The 15802-nt window shown below is 37.5% G+C and overlaps 1 protein-coding gene across 5 annotated transcripts in view; it reads right to left on the reverse strand.

The window, feature by feature from the left end:
* SHTN1 (shootin 1) overlaps positions 1–15802 on the reverse strand; it is a 109852-nt gene that overhangs the window by 47021 nt on the left and 47029 nt on the right. For all 5 annotated transcript variants that reach the window (XM_061403598.1, XM_061403601.1, XM_061403602.1 and 2 more), the window contains 5 exons: positions 14579–14747; positions 12505–12602; positions 10493–10574; positions 5534–5628; positions 973–1119 (listed from right to left, as the gene is read on the reverse strand). In XM_061403598.1, coding sequence (XP_061259582.1) covers positions 973–1119; positions 5534–5628; positions 10493–10574; positions 12505–12602; positions 14579–14747 — 591 coding nt within the window. The remainder of the gene's footprint in view (positions 1–972; positions 1120–5533; positions 5629–10492; positions 10575–12504; positions 12603–14578; positions 14748–15802) is intronic.

The following is a 15802-nucleotide window of genomic DNA, read 5'->3' on the forward strand; positions in this document are numbered from 1 at the left end:
AAAAAATTTACCTCACAACCAACTTGGTAAGAACTCCAGGAACATCCAAGGATTAAATGTCAACAGTGTTGCTTAAAGAGACTTCCACAGGTGCTAACATATGGCAGCTAACAGCCTTTCCCTCACCAACTAGGGACACTGTAAGTAGCATGAATATTGATGCCATTTTTCTTAAGTGGTTTCTTTAATTTGAAAGGCTTTGTTCCACCTGCTTGCCTCTCCTCCTCTCCGCCTCTCCTCCTCACCCACCATGATCACTATCCTTTCTGCCGAGCACACAGAGGTAGGCTGTGTCAGCTGGAGGAACTCTACTCAAACAAACTGAAATAACCACTTAGGAAGCCTTTAAACATATACATTTGTGCAAGTTTACAAAATCAGAAGTTTTCTCTAAGCAAACAATTACTACTAACACGGACTTTTCCCCCCTCCGACAAGCTCTTTGAGACCAATCACAATACACTCTCCTAGTGTATGCACTCTCCAAAAACACAACTGACTCATGGATTTCCAAATTGCATTATTCAAGCTCTTTTTGAGTTGTCTCTCTGCCTCGCTTCTTCCGATCCTTTGGACGGTTTAAAAGTCACTATAAACCCTACTAGTGGCTCAGTGGTAAAGAGTCCATCTGCCAACACAGGAGATGTGAGTTTGATCCTGGGTCAGAAGATCCCCTAGAGAAGGAAATGGCAACCCATTCCAGTATTCTTGCCTGGGAAATCCCACCCCATGGACAGTCCACGAGTTCACAAAGGAGTCAGACATGACTTAGCAACTAAACAACAATAGAGCCTACAACAGCGCACTATAAATCTTAGATGGGTACTAGAAGTTCATTTGGTAGTTTTTTCCTAAAAGGTGAAAACACTGGAAAGAGTAACTCAAGCAAAATAAGGAACTATGAGCTTCTGGACTAACTCCTCTCAGTTTAAGGATGTGTGTGCACTAAAAACCCAGGAGAAAATCTGTTACCTTTTGTTGATGTTGAATTCTCTCTTCTTCAAGGAGCTGGACAAGTTTTGCATTTTCATCTAATGCGTTCAAAAGCTGCCGGTCAGGAGCAGAGCTCTGTAGTAGAAGGTGGCTTTGTCTCTTTAGCTTGTTCTGTTCGATAAACATCTACAAAAGTTAATTACAAAAATGTAGATACCACTCATGTTCACAAGCCTCCTCAATGGAAACTTGAGCAAAAGGAAAGGTGGAGTTTTCATTAAAAAGGTAAACACAATTTCTGAATGGTAGTATGATGATTTTAGAAGTAATGAGTCCTATGCTAAGTTTTCATTCATAACTTTTATGTAATCTTTAGAACCTTTACCTTCATCTCAGCACAGTATATATACAGTAGTTTAGTCCTATACGGCAGCTTTTATTTTATTATTGCTTTAAAATTTATAAATACTAGCAGTAGCAGCTAATATATATCAAGAACTTATGCCAAGTATTCTACTAAATATGTTCTACACATTATTTTAATCCTTTACATCGATCCCTGTGAGGTGAATTCATCTGCTTTGAGAAGCTAAAACATACTGAAGACTAGAGGATAGGTGTGGCAGCAATCATTTTACATGCAGTTTATCATGTAATCCCTAGAACACCACTGTCAAGTAGACACTATTATTATCCCACTTTTACTAATAAGATAACTGAGGCTCTGAGGGGTTAATCAGCTTTCCCAAAGACACAAGTGAGTGGCAAAACCCAGGATTTAAACCCAGATCTGTCTGATTTACAGGCCCATGCTCTTCACCATCTGGCTAATCTCTTTCTCGGTTATTTAACAGACCTAAGATTTTTGTCTTAAACCTATCAGCTTTTCCTCATGACAAAAGTAGTTAACAGTAGGAGGGTAAAGAGGAGAAGGAAAAAGGTATATTAATCAAACTGAGCCTTTTACTAAACAATTTACATATATTCTTAACCTAATCTTCACAACTTTTCACGGTTGAAAGCAACATTATTTCCTATTCACCTATTACTTCTTTTCCTTAATATGCTACACAAAGCAGCCAGTGGGCGAGTCTGAACACAAAATGTTCTACAAATTCTGAAATCAGGCCCATTTTATAGTACAGCAACATTTGCAAGTGAAATTTACATTCTTCTTCCATCTGATGCCTGTGTAAGAATAGGAACAGAGGATGAGTAAGTATCCATGAGTGCACAAGTGTTGGGCTGGACAAAAGTGAGACTGGAAGCATCTATGCCCTAGGGAAGCATCATCAACATTCCATCATAGTATCTTAAAATTGAGACCAATAGTCTAATTGAAATGATTTGTTTCAGATTACTATTGAATAATAATATTACAGTAATTTATTTTTTATACATTTTCCCCTCTTAAAACTCAATTGGTTGGAGTCCCGTGTTGGTATCTTAGACAATATCTCACAGCCAACATGAAAGGCCAACACATGCAACTGAAACAGCTGAGATTCTCTGGCTCCCCAGGAAGTGAGGCCTTTCACCAAGAGTGCTCCGAGTCCAGGGGAAGACAGAGAGGACGCAGTCAGGGGGCTGACCAGGGCAGAGGCGAAGGGCCCAGCAGTCAGACAATGCAGGCACAAGGACCACTGATGCCAGGGCTGGCTTTATGACTCTCCCTGCCCTGCTCCTCTGTACTCTGGTTCTCTTGGGGAAAGTTATAGCTCTCAGGAAAACTTGCTCAACTTACATGATTATAAATTGTTTCAACTGTTATTTTAGAGAGAAAAGAACAAAGACTGTGTCTTAGGGATGTTAATAACATGAATTTCTTTTGCAAAGCCCTGTAACAATCCCTAAATTGCAATATAAGATGAAAAGAACATACAGAAAAGAAGTTCCTTTCAATAACAATGGCAACTTGAAAAATATTAGTCATTAGACCACCTTTTCTAGACTTTAAAGTACTAAAATAAAACACTACATAATGCCTTTTCTAAAGATGTATTTAAAGAAAATTCAGTTACCAAACACTAATGAATTTGGCTTTTAGCTATGGAAAGAACTTCTTGGTTAGCGTTATTAAGTGGGTCCCTTATCAGACAAATAATAACATTGGTACCAGAATTTCAGAGAAATTTTCCTACATCTCTTCAAAGAATGACAAGAAAATTTAGTGTCATAAATATATAATTCATTCTTTCAAAAATAACATTAAAATATTATCATCTCAGTTGTCTGAAAACAAAATGTATGTAACATTCCCTCAGTATATAAGGACTACATGTTGAAAAAGTATTCACATCTTTAAACAGAGGAAAGAAAAACTACACTAAATAGCAAAAAAATATACATTCAAAAAGTACAGGAAAGGTTTCAAGAGTTGAAATTATGTTGAAGAAATACAAAACATAGTTATGAGGACAACTGACTGTTCCCTCCTTGTAAGTGATCATGCTTTGGGTTTTTTAATTGGACAAACAATTAAAGAAGAAGGAAGAAACATTCAATTTTTAATTTACACATTTGAAAACTGTTTGCATGTTTACAGGGTATATATCTTCCTTTTGTAGTTAAAAAAGGTGACCTAAATTAACTTTAAAAAATGATTTCTATGGCTCTACACTAAATACTCCAACAGGGCGGGAGTCGTATTTGCTTTCTTCACCATTATATTTCCACTACTCACACAGTGTCTGGCTTGAAAGATATTTGCTGAATGCACTAAGAACAAAATGCAAAAGTGGTATTTCTCTAATTAAGTCAAGTCAGATACCTTTTATCAGCAGTTGTCTGTTGAAAACCTGAGAATCTATAAACCATGTAAAAGGGAAGATATACCAGTTCTAATTCAGTTTTGTCTTTTCTTCTTACTATTGTGTAGACCAAGCCTTAGATACTGTAAAATCATCAAGCACTGTTGCAAATACTTATGCTACCAGCAGTGTGGAGGAAGAAATGGCACCCCACTCCACTACTCTTGCCTGGAAAATCCCATGGACAGAGGAGCCTGGCGGGCACAGTCCATGGGGTCACTAAGAGTCGGACATGACTGAGCGACTTAGCGCATGCGTACACACACACACACCAGCAGGGTAAGTACCACTGCTCTCACTTTCCCTCCTCAAACATCTCTCTCCTCATTCTGGATTAACCTGTCTGTACTGTTTGCACCAAGCACTACAGGTTGCATGGCAGAATGAATAATTCATTTTTACATTCTTAAAGGAATCTTACTTCTTCCATCTATCCGGTTATTACATGGCCTTCAAGTTTTTCTCTGAGCTGCTTTGTATTCTAACATCATTCTGCAAACAAGAAATGCAAACTGAAAATGTCTCTCAAAATTAAGACCCTTGCATGCAGGTCAAAATCAGCCAACATTTTCAGCTTTGCAATGAAGGCATTTTCACATTATCTCTACTCTCTCTCCCCTCAACTATTTCTTTAGCTCCATTATTTATACGCTGTAGATTTTTCTGAAGGGCTCTAACACACTTCAAGTCTTTTGCCTCCTTCCAAGAAATAAGAGAATAAATATTTACTCACCTTTCATTAAACTCTCTGAATAAATTTAATCATAATATTTCAAATCAGACCTTCTCAGACTAAACTTTTATAGGGTTCATTGCTACCAGAGTTACCTTCAAGTATGGAAAAACTCTTGCACAAAACCATCATCTGATCTTCAAATGTCATTCCCATAACCCTGCACTTTGTCTTCCTTCTATACCTTGGGTACTTCCACCTAAGAATGCTTACATTTCCTTAGCTACCTTCCTTGAACCCACAGTAGGCAAACAGATTCAAAATATTTATACCTGATGGAGAAGATCTCATGTAGATCACATCATAAGCTGTTAACACATAACACATCATAAGCTGTTACAGCTCAGCCAACTGATGCCTCCTCATTTCCCTGGAAACCAGTCACAGAGCCGTGGAATACCCAACCACCACGTGTCAACAAAGTTAACCCAGAGCATGAGAAGCTCAAAACTCATCTCTAACATGAGAGGAAAGGCTCAGATAATGGGTGTATAACGTGTGTGACAATGTTCCACAGCAAGTGGCAGAATCAAGGCACACAGTGAGAGCGCTGAACAGTCACTGAAGACCATGATGTTCTTTCAGATGGTATACTGAGATGTAACCCAGTTTCTTAAGGCTTTTGGAAACATACAAAAGTCCTGCACTCAAACCAGACTTTAAATCACAAGTAATGGGATGGGTATCCCTAAATACAATTTATTTTCCCAGTATAGCATTTTCTAGTTTATAAAATTCTTATGAAGACTCATGCCATTTGATTTTACAATCCACTTGGTGAGGTTGGTATCATCACCCATGGTGAAAGTGAAGCCCAAAGAGGTTAAGAGTTGCTAGTAACAAACGACTACTACCCGAATGACATGGAAAAATGCAAACCCAGATCTCTGACACCAAGTTCAGTGAACTTGATACTATTCAAAATAGCTCCCTAGAGCAGATGATCTTTATTCAGAGTGACAAGTGTTTGTTCAACCTCAAAAAATGTTTTCATATGTCATCTGCAAAGCTCTTTAAAATATAAAACTAAAAAATGAGGTCTCTGCAAGACATTTACCTCTTGTGCAAATGACTCTGCTTTCTTTCGAAGGTCCTTCTCCAGCTCCAAGTTCACCTGCATTTCCTCATACTCTTCTACTGCTAGCATGGACACTTAAGAAGACAAGGAAAAGAAAATGGACAATAGGCCACACAGATTATTAGGCAAATGGATGAAAAAACCAGCATCGAAAAGATTCCTTATTCAGGCATACAAAACACCTACATTCACTGCTGGCTGGAATATAAATTAGATAACACCTTTTCAGAGACCAACCTGGCAATGTGAATCAAAAATCTAAAACTATTTATACCCTTTGACTCAACAATTCCACTTTTAGAAATGTATTTATTCTCCTAAGAGAATGAATCATGAACCTACAAAGATCTAATTGTAAAGGTGTTCTCTGCATCACTGCTGAAAATAATGAAACAATCTAGATGACCTAACATTGAGGGGTCAGTAAGTAAAGAAATATACAAGAAATATTCTGCCAACAGGATTACGTTGTACTGAGTGAGGTGCAGTGAGGTGGATGAACCTAGAGCCTTTTATACAGAGTGAAGAAGAGAAAAACAAATATTGTTCATTCATGCATAGATAACGGAATCCAGAAAACCAGTACTGATGAACATGTTTTCAGGGGAAGAATGGAGATGCAGACATAGAGAACAGATGATGGGACACAGCGGGGGAAGGAGAGCGTCGGATGAATTGAGAAGGCAGCGTTGACATATATACACTACTATGCGTAAAACAGATAACCAGTGGGAAGTCGCTGGATAGCACAAGGAGGCCAGCCTGGTGCTCTGTGATGACCCAAAGGGGTGGGATGGGAGTGGAAAGGGACGCTCAAGAGGGAATGATTGATTTGCATGCACTGTTGTGCACTGCTGTATGGTAGAAACCAACATAAAAACATAAAAAATTATATTGTAGAGGCATATTTCCTAAATGGGAAAGACCTTCATGATATACCTTTAAAATGAGCTCATTTCTGTTTCTTAAAAGCCACATATAAAACACATCAATAAAAGTTTCACAGAGGAGGAAATATGTAAAAGGCCAACAAACATCTTTATCAGTAACCAAGGAGATGGAAAGTAAAACCATAGCTATCTTTTTATATTCACCAAAGAGGTGACTGCCAAAAATTTTAAAGTATAGCTATATCAAGTTTGGACAGGGCACAGAACAGTGAGAACAAACACACTGTTAACAGGCATATAAACTTACAGACCTACTTTAAAAATAATCTGGCATTATGTAGTGAAATCGAAGATAAAATATTACATTTGGTGTGTACGTTAGTGAAACTCTTTGATATTTGCACCAGAAGACATGTGTAAGAATTCTCATAACACGATGATTTGGAATAGCAAAAAACTGGAAAAAACTCAAACATCCACCAACTGGATACTGCTGCTGCTAAGTCGCTTTAGTCGTGTCCGACTCTGTGCGACCCCAGAGACGGCAGCCCACCAGGCTCCTCCGTCCCTGGAATTCTCCAGGCAAGAACACTGGAGTGGGTTGCCATTTCCTTCTCCAATGCATGAAAGTGAAAAGTGAAATTGAAGTCGCTCAGTGGTGTCCTACCCTCAGCGACCCCATGGACTGCAGCCCACCAGGCTCCTCCGTCCATGGGATTTTCCAGGCAAGAGTACTGGAGTGGATACTAGATAAACAAATTTTGGTATAAACGTCAAATGAAATATTATACAGCAGAGAAAAACATACCACAGTAAAACCCTTTAATATGGATGAACCTCACAAATGCAAAAAGCTGCAGAAGGACACAGGCAAAATGACAGCATATATATCAAGTTCATGCAAAATTAAATAATATGCTGTTCAGAGATATATACATATGTGAAAAACTACAAATAAAAACTATGATAAAAATTCAATGAAGAAATACAAGTAGAGATTGATGTTCAGGGGCTTGTAAAATACCAATGGATACAAAGACTATCCTTTTTGTTGGTATTTTCTTTATACTCCATACACATTATAAACATATTTAACAAACAATTTAACCTGTATATATAGGCCTTTTGATTGAAAGATAGTTGATGCACAAAATTATGTTACAGGTGTACAGTAAAGTGATTCACAATTTTTAAAGGTTATGCTCCATTTACAGTTATAAAACACTGGCTATATTCCCTGTGTTGTACAACATATCCTTGTAACTTATCTTATACATAATACTTTGTACCTCTTAGTCCCCTACCTGTAAATTGTCCCTCCGCTCCTTTCCTCTCCTGGAAGAATAAACACTAAAATGTTAACAGTGCTCATACCTGGACTATAAAAGTTGAGATTTTTTTTTTCCTTTTCCAATATGCATTTATACTTCCCACCAAAAAAAGTATGTTACCTGAATAAAAAGAAAGAAAAATGTATACGTGTGTGTGTGTGTGTGTGTGTGTATTAGTTGTTTCAAAGTGTTATCCATGTTTATAAAGAAAAGAAGCAGCTTTAGATCTGTAGAGACCTAAAGTAAGAGCTTTGAACTAAAGAATCCCTGTGGGCAGAAACCTTCAAAGGGAATATCCTGTCAAATAGGAGCAACATGAATTCTTTCCTACTTTTTGACATTTTGTTAAATAATGATATAGATGGGACAGAGGGAGTGATGGCGTCATCACCAAGTAGGTACCACATGGGTGGATAGTACATTGATCTCTCCATCAGATTCAGGCCAGGCACTCTCAACTCTGAGCTGAGTCATAGCGATAAAAAGCTTTAAAAAGGCTCTCTTAATGGCTGCTTTCACAAGCTGTTCCTCCAGGGCACTTCAGTCTTAACTGACTAAGAACTGGTTTGCTGTGTAATGACATAGAATTTCAAACTTTGTACTCGGTCAATCTACCGCCTTCTCAGAGGAAAGACTAACAGTCTTGCTCAAGTGAAGCAATGTAAATGGTGGTTTGTGATGTGAATTATAGGTCCCTGAGAGCTAAATGATTCTCAAACCTATTTTTAAAAAGAAGTCCTAGGCAAGATAATTGACTTTCTTTCCTATGACCAGAACACTATGATAAAAAGTGAATTTTCACATGCCCTGGTCCTCTTAGATTCTGAAATAAATTGGGTTGGTCCTAGTCATGTATTTATGTACATAATCTCTCTCTCTTCCTAGATAGGGGGCTCCCTGAAGGCAAGGGCCATCATACTAACCTTTGTAGAAGCCTGTTAATAGCATAGTGTATCACAACTGAAAATTCTTCTATACCATTTATATCTTCTTAAATGCACAAAGAGCAAAGGAAATGTTACAACCTAGTGCATCTCCCACACTTAGCTATAAGTTCATTTATTAAAAAGAAAAGAATCTCAATTCATGAATGACACAAAGATAGAGAACCACCACCACTACCAACAGGGAAGGTCCTGGGTCTGAAAGGTTTCCTTTTCAAGTTGTAGTTTCTGAACTAGGAAAGACATTGGCTGAGGGGAAAAAGCAGAACAAAAAGCACATTAAGAGGCCCTGCTCCCCTTGAGAATTATGTTTGCACTTTAGCATAACTCCTTTGTTCTAAACCAGGAGACATAAGAAACAGCACCATGAGATTACATGCTATGCTTTATGACTAGGATGATAAAATCAAATTACACAGAATTTTCTCTAGAAGAAAGTTCCTTCTCGCCATGAGACCAAGTCTGCTTCTCCTGACGAAGAGGTAAATTTTTATGTGATTCACAGAAAAGATCGTGAATCTCTCTTGGCTCTGGCTTCCAGGGAGCTCACAGCCAGACTTCAGGCACACAGGCAGGAAATGTGCAAGGACTTGGAGCAAGGAGGCACTCTGCATCTGAACACAGACTTTCACTTTCCCTGTGTCCTATTTTCCATATCCTCTTTTTTAAAATTTTTTATTGCAATGTATTTGTTTTACAATACTGTGCTGGTTTCTGCCATACATCAACATGAATCAGCCATACATATGTCCCCTCCCTCCTGAAACTCCCTCCCAACTCCCACCCCATCCCACTGCTCTAGGTGGTCAGAGAACACGGGCTTGAGCTCCCTATGTCACACCGCAAATTCCCACTGACTATATTTTATATATGGTAATGTATATGTTTCCATGCCACTCTCATATGGCACTAGTGGTAAAGAAACTGCCTGTTAATGCAGGAGACATAAGAGATGCAGGTTTGATCTCTGGATTGGGAAGATCCCCTGGAGAAGGAAATGGCAACCCACTCCAGTGTTCTTGCCTGGAGAATCCCATGGACAGAGGAGCCTGGCGGGCTATGGCCCACAGGGTCACACAGAGTCGGACATGAACAAAGTGACTTAGCAGCGCCCCCTTCCACACTGCATCCATGAGTCTGTTCTCTGTGTCTGCATCTCCACTGCGCATGGACACAGAAATTTTGGTACATATATACAATGGAAAGCTACTCAGCTTTAAAAAAAGAACGCATTTTAGTAGTCCTAATGAGGTGGATGAAACCAGAGCCTATTGTACAGGGTGAAGTAAGTCATAAAGAGAAAGACAAATATTGTATGTTAACATATGTGTATGGAATCTAGATATTACTAATGAAACTATTTCCTTTTCCTCTTAATTTAAAATTTTGTCATCTAATGTTGCAGGTATTTATGTAGATATCCCAATCACTGCTGGACTGAGGAGCGGTTTACTGAATAACCCTACCAGATACATAAATACCAATATGGCCATGGTCCCAGGATACATGTAGGACAAAAGAGGATTTAGGTCTGAAGTTTCAAAATGAGTGGGTTGTGAATTCCTTAAGCAGAAGCTCTTTTAAATTTCCTCAGGCTCTAACTTAGGTGATAAAAGAACAGGAAATGAGAGAGACTCATTGCTAGACGTTAAGAAGACACAATATAGAAAACTTTTGCTACAACACTCTTTAGACACAGGTATAAAATAATACAAAATATATAGACACAAAGTAAGTTATAGATTTGAGAAAGAAAAGACTAGAAACACATACCTCTATTGCATTTTTCTAAGACTTTCCTCTGTTCAAGAACTTCCAAATTCAAAACATCTTTTTCTTGTTTAACTTTATTTACCTAAAAATGTGATATTGTGAGAGGAGAAAACATCCAAAATTGTAAAACATGACATGATGATGGGCGACTTAAACTACTGTTCAATTTTCAACCCGATGCTACACTAAAGCAGTCATTGCCTTCACTGTGTTAGGCTTTTATTAAAGCGTTTTTATAGCCTCAAAGTGTCTATTTAATTTAGGATATATACCTGGAACTTTACATATTCCAAATAGCATTAGCACTGCTCCTTAAATATGGCAATGTTCTAGTCATCCAACGTAAATGATTGACATTTCAAAAGGAAAAATCCAACTAGACTGCACCCAAAAAATACCTGAATCATTTAATCAGATATATAATATTAAATTTTGGCATTCATTTAACACTTTGATGACATTTGGCTTATGTAAAACATACACAGATTTTTTTTTTAATAAAAAATGCTTTGACCTTTGACTTAAATAAAATACATATGAAAACCTCCCCCCAAAAAACTTCAATTTCTGAACTAATTTTTGGCATCACAGGAAAAGAGACTATCATAGTAGAGTTCTAAAAAAAGAATGTAAAGTTACATATAGGAAGTGGACAGATCTCAAAAGCATTATGTTGAATTTAAGAAGCAAGTTTATACAGTTAAAAACATTCAAAATACTAGTCATTGTAGTAGATATGTAAATGTAATCACTGAAATCATAAAAACCAAGTTCAGAATAATGGTTGCTTGGAGAAACAGGGCAGGGAGTCAGGAGAAAGCACTCAGGGAGAGATACACATGGGTTTCAATAATATGTTAATGTTTTATATACTGAACTGTGTAGTCAGCATATGGATGTTCATTACTTTGTTTTTTATACTTTTCAGATGTCTGAAATAATCATTAAAAAAACTAACTTCTGAAATGGCTTCCAATAATACCTCTAAGTGGGAGGGAAGAGAATCATCAATAAATAATTATAACTGAGAAATGGAATGCATCAAAATGTCTTTCTCTCCTATGATAACACTCAAGAAACAAGCTAAGATGATGGTCCTGAAAGGGCCCCTGAATCCATCAGCACTTCCAGAGAGTCTGTGAACTGGTCTCTTTTAGTACAAAGTATACTGTTGCTTTCTGTTTAAATTAGTAACTGGTACACCCTGCTCAGTGCTTCCAAAATATCTTTGTCCTTCTTCCCACTCACACTTATTGAAACAGTAACTGAGGCTGGGAGGTAGATGGGCACTTTTTCACATTCTTTTTCACATTCTGGTCCTTAAGAATATGTGTATGGGAACTGGATGAGGCTGCTCACTGAAGGGACCAATACCCTGGGACACTTGATCACTGGCAAGATATGAAGGTGCTATAATACATCAGTTGAGAAACCTTGGGCTACAGACTCAGAACCACTGACACAAATTACATCGAGACTGCAAAGGCAGATTCAAGCCACGTGCAAAGAAGGCTAAGTACGTGCTCTTGCTTTCACAGACAATTCAGAAGAAAAAATAAAAAGATTCTCCAAATACCCACTTGAACCCATTCTACCATCTACTATATATGCCTATGTTGGGAGGTACAGAGGAGGAGAGCCTTTCTCTACTGAGTTTGCCCTCGACTAGAGAAGCAAAATCATTCTTCACCAGAAGCAACAGTGTGTGATTTCAGATGCAGGTATCATTGTCACAAATCTGCAAACAGTGAAACATGCGGGATAACAGGAAACACTTCGATGCTATTTTAGTGCATTATTTCTTGAGCTACAGAGTGGGCCCATGAATACTTATGACCTTATTTTCTATACCTTTTTGTAGGTCTGGAATAGTGGGGACAAGAGAAAATTAAAATTGGTAGTACATGGTTCTCGTGTCAGAAATAAGCTTCCAACAGCAAGGTTTTGATGCAGCCTGTCCCCAAGCATCTCAAAGCACTAAAGGTCCTGCCTTTTGGGCCTAAGATACATACTTCTTCTGTTACTTCTACAAGTCTGCTCTTGAGATTTTCCAGTTCGATGGCTAATATCTTCTTTTCCTCCTGAACAGATACAATTTGATCTCGAAGTTCTGCATTTTTAAAGAAAAAATAAAGACTTATTTTTAAAAGAAGAAATCAATCTTGTCAGAAGAATTGAAAATACCAGTCCATGAGCAGTTTACTGTCAAAGGTTTTCAACAATTAGAAGGAAAAGGAAGCAGCAGAAGACAATGGAAATTTCACTTGTTCCCCTCCCCTAATATAGCTATGTTCCTTAAATTTTCTATCAGGCATTCTATGTTAAATGTACTAGATTATGTTTTCTCTGCATTGTATCAAACCTATATTCTAGAAACTGGCATTTTAGAAGTAGGATTTTTTAAGCTTTTAGCAAAACAAATTAAGGCATTGTACTAATTTCTTTTTTATTTTATAATGGCCATGGGCTCTTGTCACAATGCAATACAAACAAACGGGGCAGCTAACAATTTGGAGATTTTGATTTAAAGGAAAAAACCCTGACGTGCTGCCAATTTATAGCCCTTAAATATTATTTGAACTGACTCAAAATATAACCTATTTGAAAAAGGGTTAATTCTAATAATTTTCTCTCCAGAGTTGTGGGTGTTTTGTTTCTTAATTTATTTCATATTTCATATTATTAACTGAAAACTGTTACTAGAGTGAAAATATTAGGCACTATAAGTGCAAAAGCTTCTGGTGTTAAAGTTACTTCTACCACTCAAATGTTAAAAAAAAAAAATACATGGACTAGCACAGTACTTAAATTTATACCCAGGCCCACATAGTTTTGCCACTTAGCTTTTAAGTGCTTTTAATTTCTTACCCTTCTCCAAGGACAATAAGAAATGCTCTTTGTGGTTATTTACTAATAAATTAAATCAAACTTTTTACATGAACCCAGATTAATGAAGGGGTTCTCAAGAGACTTATTTCAAAACCACTTTCTCCACTGCCAGACTAATCTTGAAAAAGAATCAGAAACCATACTATTCAAGATCTAACAGAAGGGAGAAATAGAAACAAAAGGAAAGCCTTTAAACTTCCTCTCCCGGTTCCTGCCAACATAAATACAATTTTTTCTTAGGTGAGAGGGTAAGTGGGGCTTCCCAGGTGGCTCAGTGGTTAAGGAATCTCCCTGCCAAGGTAGGAGATGCAGGAGACGCAGGTTTGATTACAGGGTCAGGAAGGTCCCTTGGAGGACGAAATGGCAACCCACTCCAGTATTCTTCCCTGGGAAAGCCCATGGACAGAGAAGCCTGGTGGGCTGTGGTCAGTCCATGGCATCACGAAGAGTTGAATATGACTTAGCAATTGAGCACACACAGGGTTAAAATGGCTTTCTTTTTACTTTCTTCTTTATATTTCCAAGTTTTATCTATCAAACCAACAAATATTCTTGACAGATACAGTAAGTTAAAATGCTCCAATAATTACCAAGCCCCAGACTGTTTTCCTACATCCTAAACTATATGTGTGTGCTTATTTATTAAAAGAGTTACTGTGCACTTCACAGACGTATTGTGTGGTTTTGCCTTTTGGAACTATTTGGGGACCAACATAGTTGCTTAATACTACATATTGCTTCTAGCTCATTGCCTGAGTCTTAGAAGAAGTTCTTAGAGGGCAGAGACAAAGCAACTTCAGGAGGTATCTTCCCAAAGATTTCAACAGAGAAATCAACAGACTAATAGAGGGTGTTGGCTAAATGCATTTTTATTCATTCTTTCTTTCTTTTAACAAAAATATCTTAATACGCAGTCCTATCCTTAAGACATGTATAGGTTAACTGACTGTTCCTGTCAAGATGGTGCTTTCAAAAGTACCTAATCCCAAACAAGAAAGTAACTCATAAAGCTACAGTCATCATGATTCTCAACCAGACTACCCTCTGGGACAAATAATCAGGACTTTTTTCCAAAAAAGGACCCAGGCATCAGTATTTATGGAAATCCTTATGTAATTTCAATGTGCAACCAGGGTTGAGAAGCATTATCCTAATAGGAGTCAAAACCACGTTCGATAATTAAGCCAGGAATCCTACCTTTGATCTGCTTCTGACACTGTACTGAGACGCAAGTCTTGGCAACATCCTCCGGGTCCATCGCTGAATCTTCATCATCAATGTTAATCTCCTCAGTTATTACATCTGGCCCCAGCTTGGCCATGTATAACATGCTGATTCTTTTCAATGCTTTATTTTCTTTATTTAACTAAGGCAAATATAAAGACAGTTATTTTAATAGCAAATGAGTGTCTTGGGTTTTTATACAACAGTCAAATTGTCTTTTTGTCTACACATTCATCAACATTCACAGCATGAAACAGAAGAGTCACTAAATATTATTTTGTTTATACTTTTTAACATTAAACTAATTAAGTAAGACCTATGCCTTACAGCATGTGAAAATGCTAGTTATAACTAATACAAGAAAAATTAAGATAAAACACCAGTATAGATTATATCAAATTTCAATTTATCCAGTCATTAATAGTCCTAATTTAAGACACTTTATTTGGTTTGATGCTGTGCTGTGAACACCTTTTATATGTTTGTCCCGTACTCCCTGTTTTCAAGACATTGCCACTGCCTCTTCATGTTCCACATAATTTCTGGAACAGCCAAGTTCTCCCAAAGCAATTCCTGTTCTCCTGGACAGGAACTCCTGTCCACGTGTCTGGATGTACAGTAGCTACTGGCAACCACATCACACTACTCAACCGAGGAGTAGAGAAAGGCAGTCAGCAGCAAGGCCAAAATGGAGCCAAAGTGCAGAGAGACAGAGAAAAGCAACAGACACTGGGTTTCCCACAGGGTTCCAGTCCATTCCTAAAATGCTACTAGCTCATGGATTCTATGGGATTCTCCAATATCCCTCTGAACAAACTCCTACTTTTTTCCCGCTTTTCTTGCTTAAACTAATTCAAAATGTGTTTCTGTCTATTTCTAGAATTCTAATAATACACAATAGAAGAAAGTTCAAGATATGTTTCTATTATCTCTATGTCATTGCAGATAAAGCAAACCTAATTCATTGATGTATTTAGTACGCCCTTGATGTAAAAAATGAGTTGGTTATTAATTATCATTACCTTCTTTAGCTCCTGTATTCATGTGCGTATAAATGTTAGTACAAAGCACACACAAAGACTAAACTTGATCCAAAGTCCACTGAAGGAAAATATGATTTTGCTTTATTCCCAAGACTAAAATATGAAAGATCTTCTCTTATTTAAGTAGGAAGTGTTTAGTAGATTGCTTTCTCTA

Source organism: Bos javanicus, chromosome 26, assembly GCF_032452875.1.
Source record: "Bos javanicus breed banteng chromosome 26, ARS-OSU_banteng_1.0, whole genome shotgun sequence".
Taxonomy (NCBI): Eukaryota; Metazoa; Chordata; class Mammalia; order Artiodactyla; family Bovidae; genus Bos; species Bos javanicus.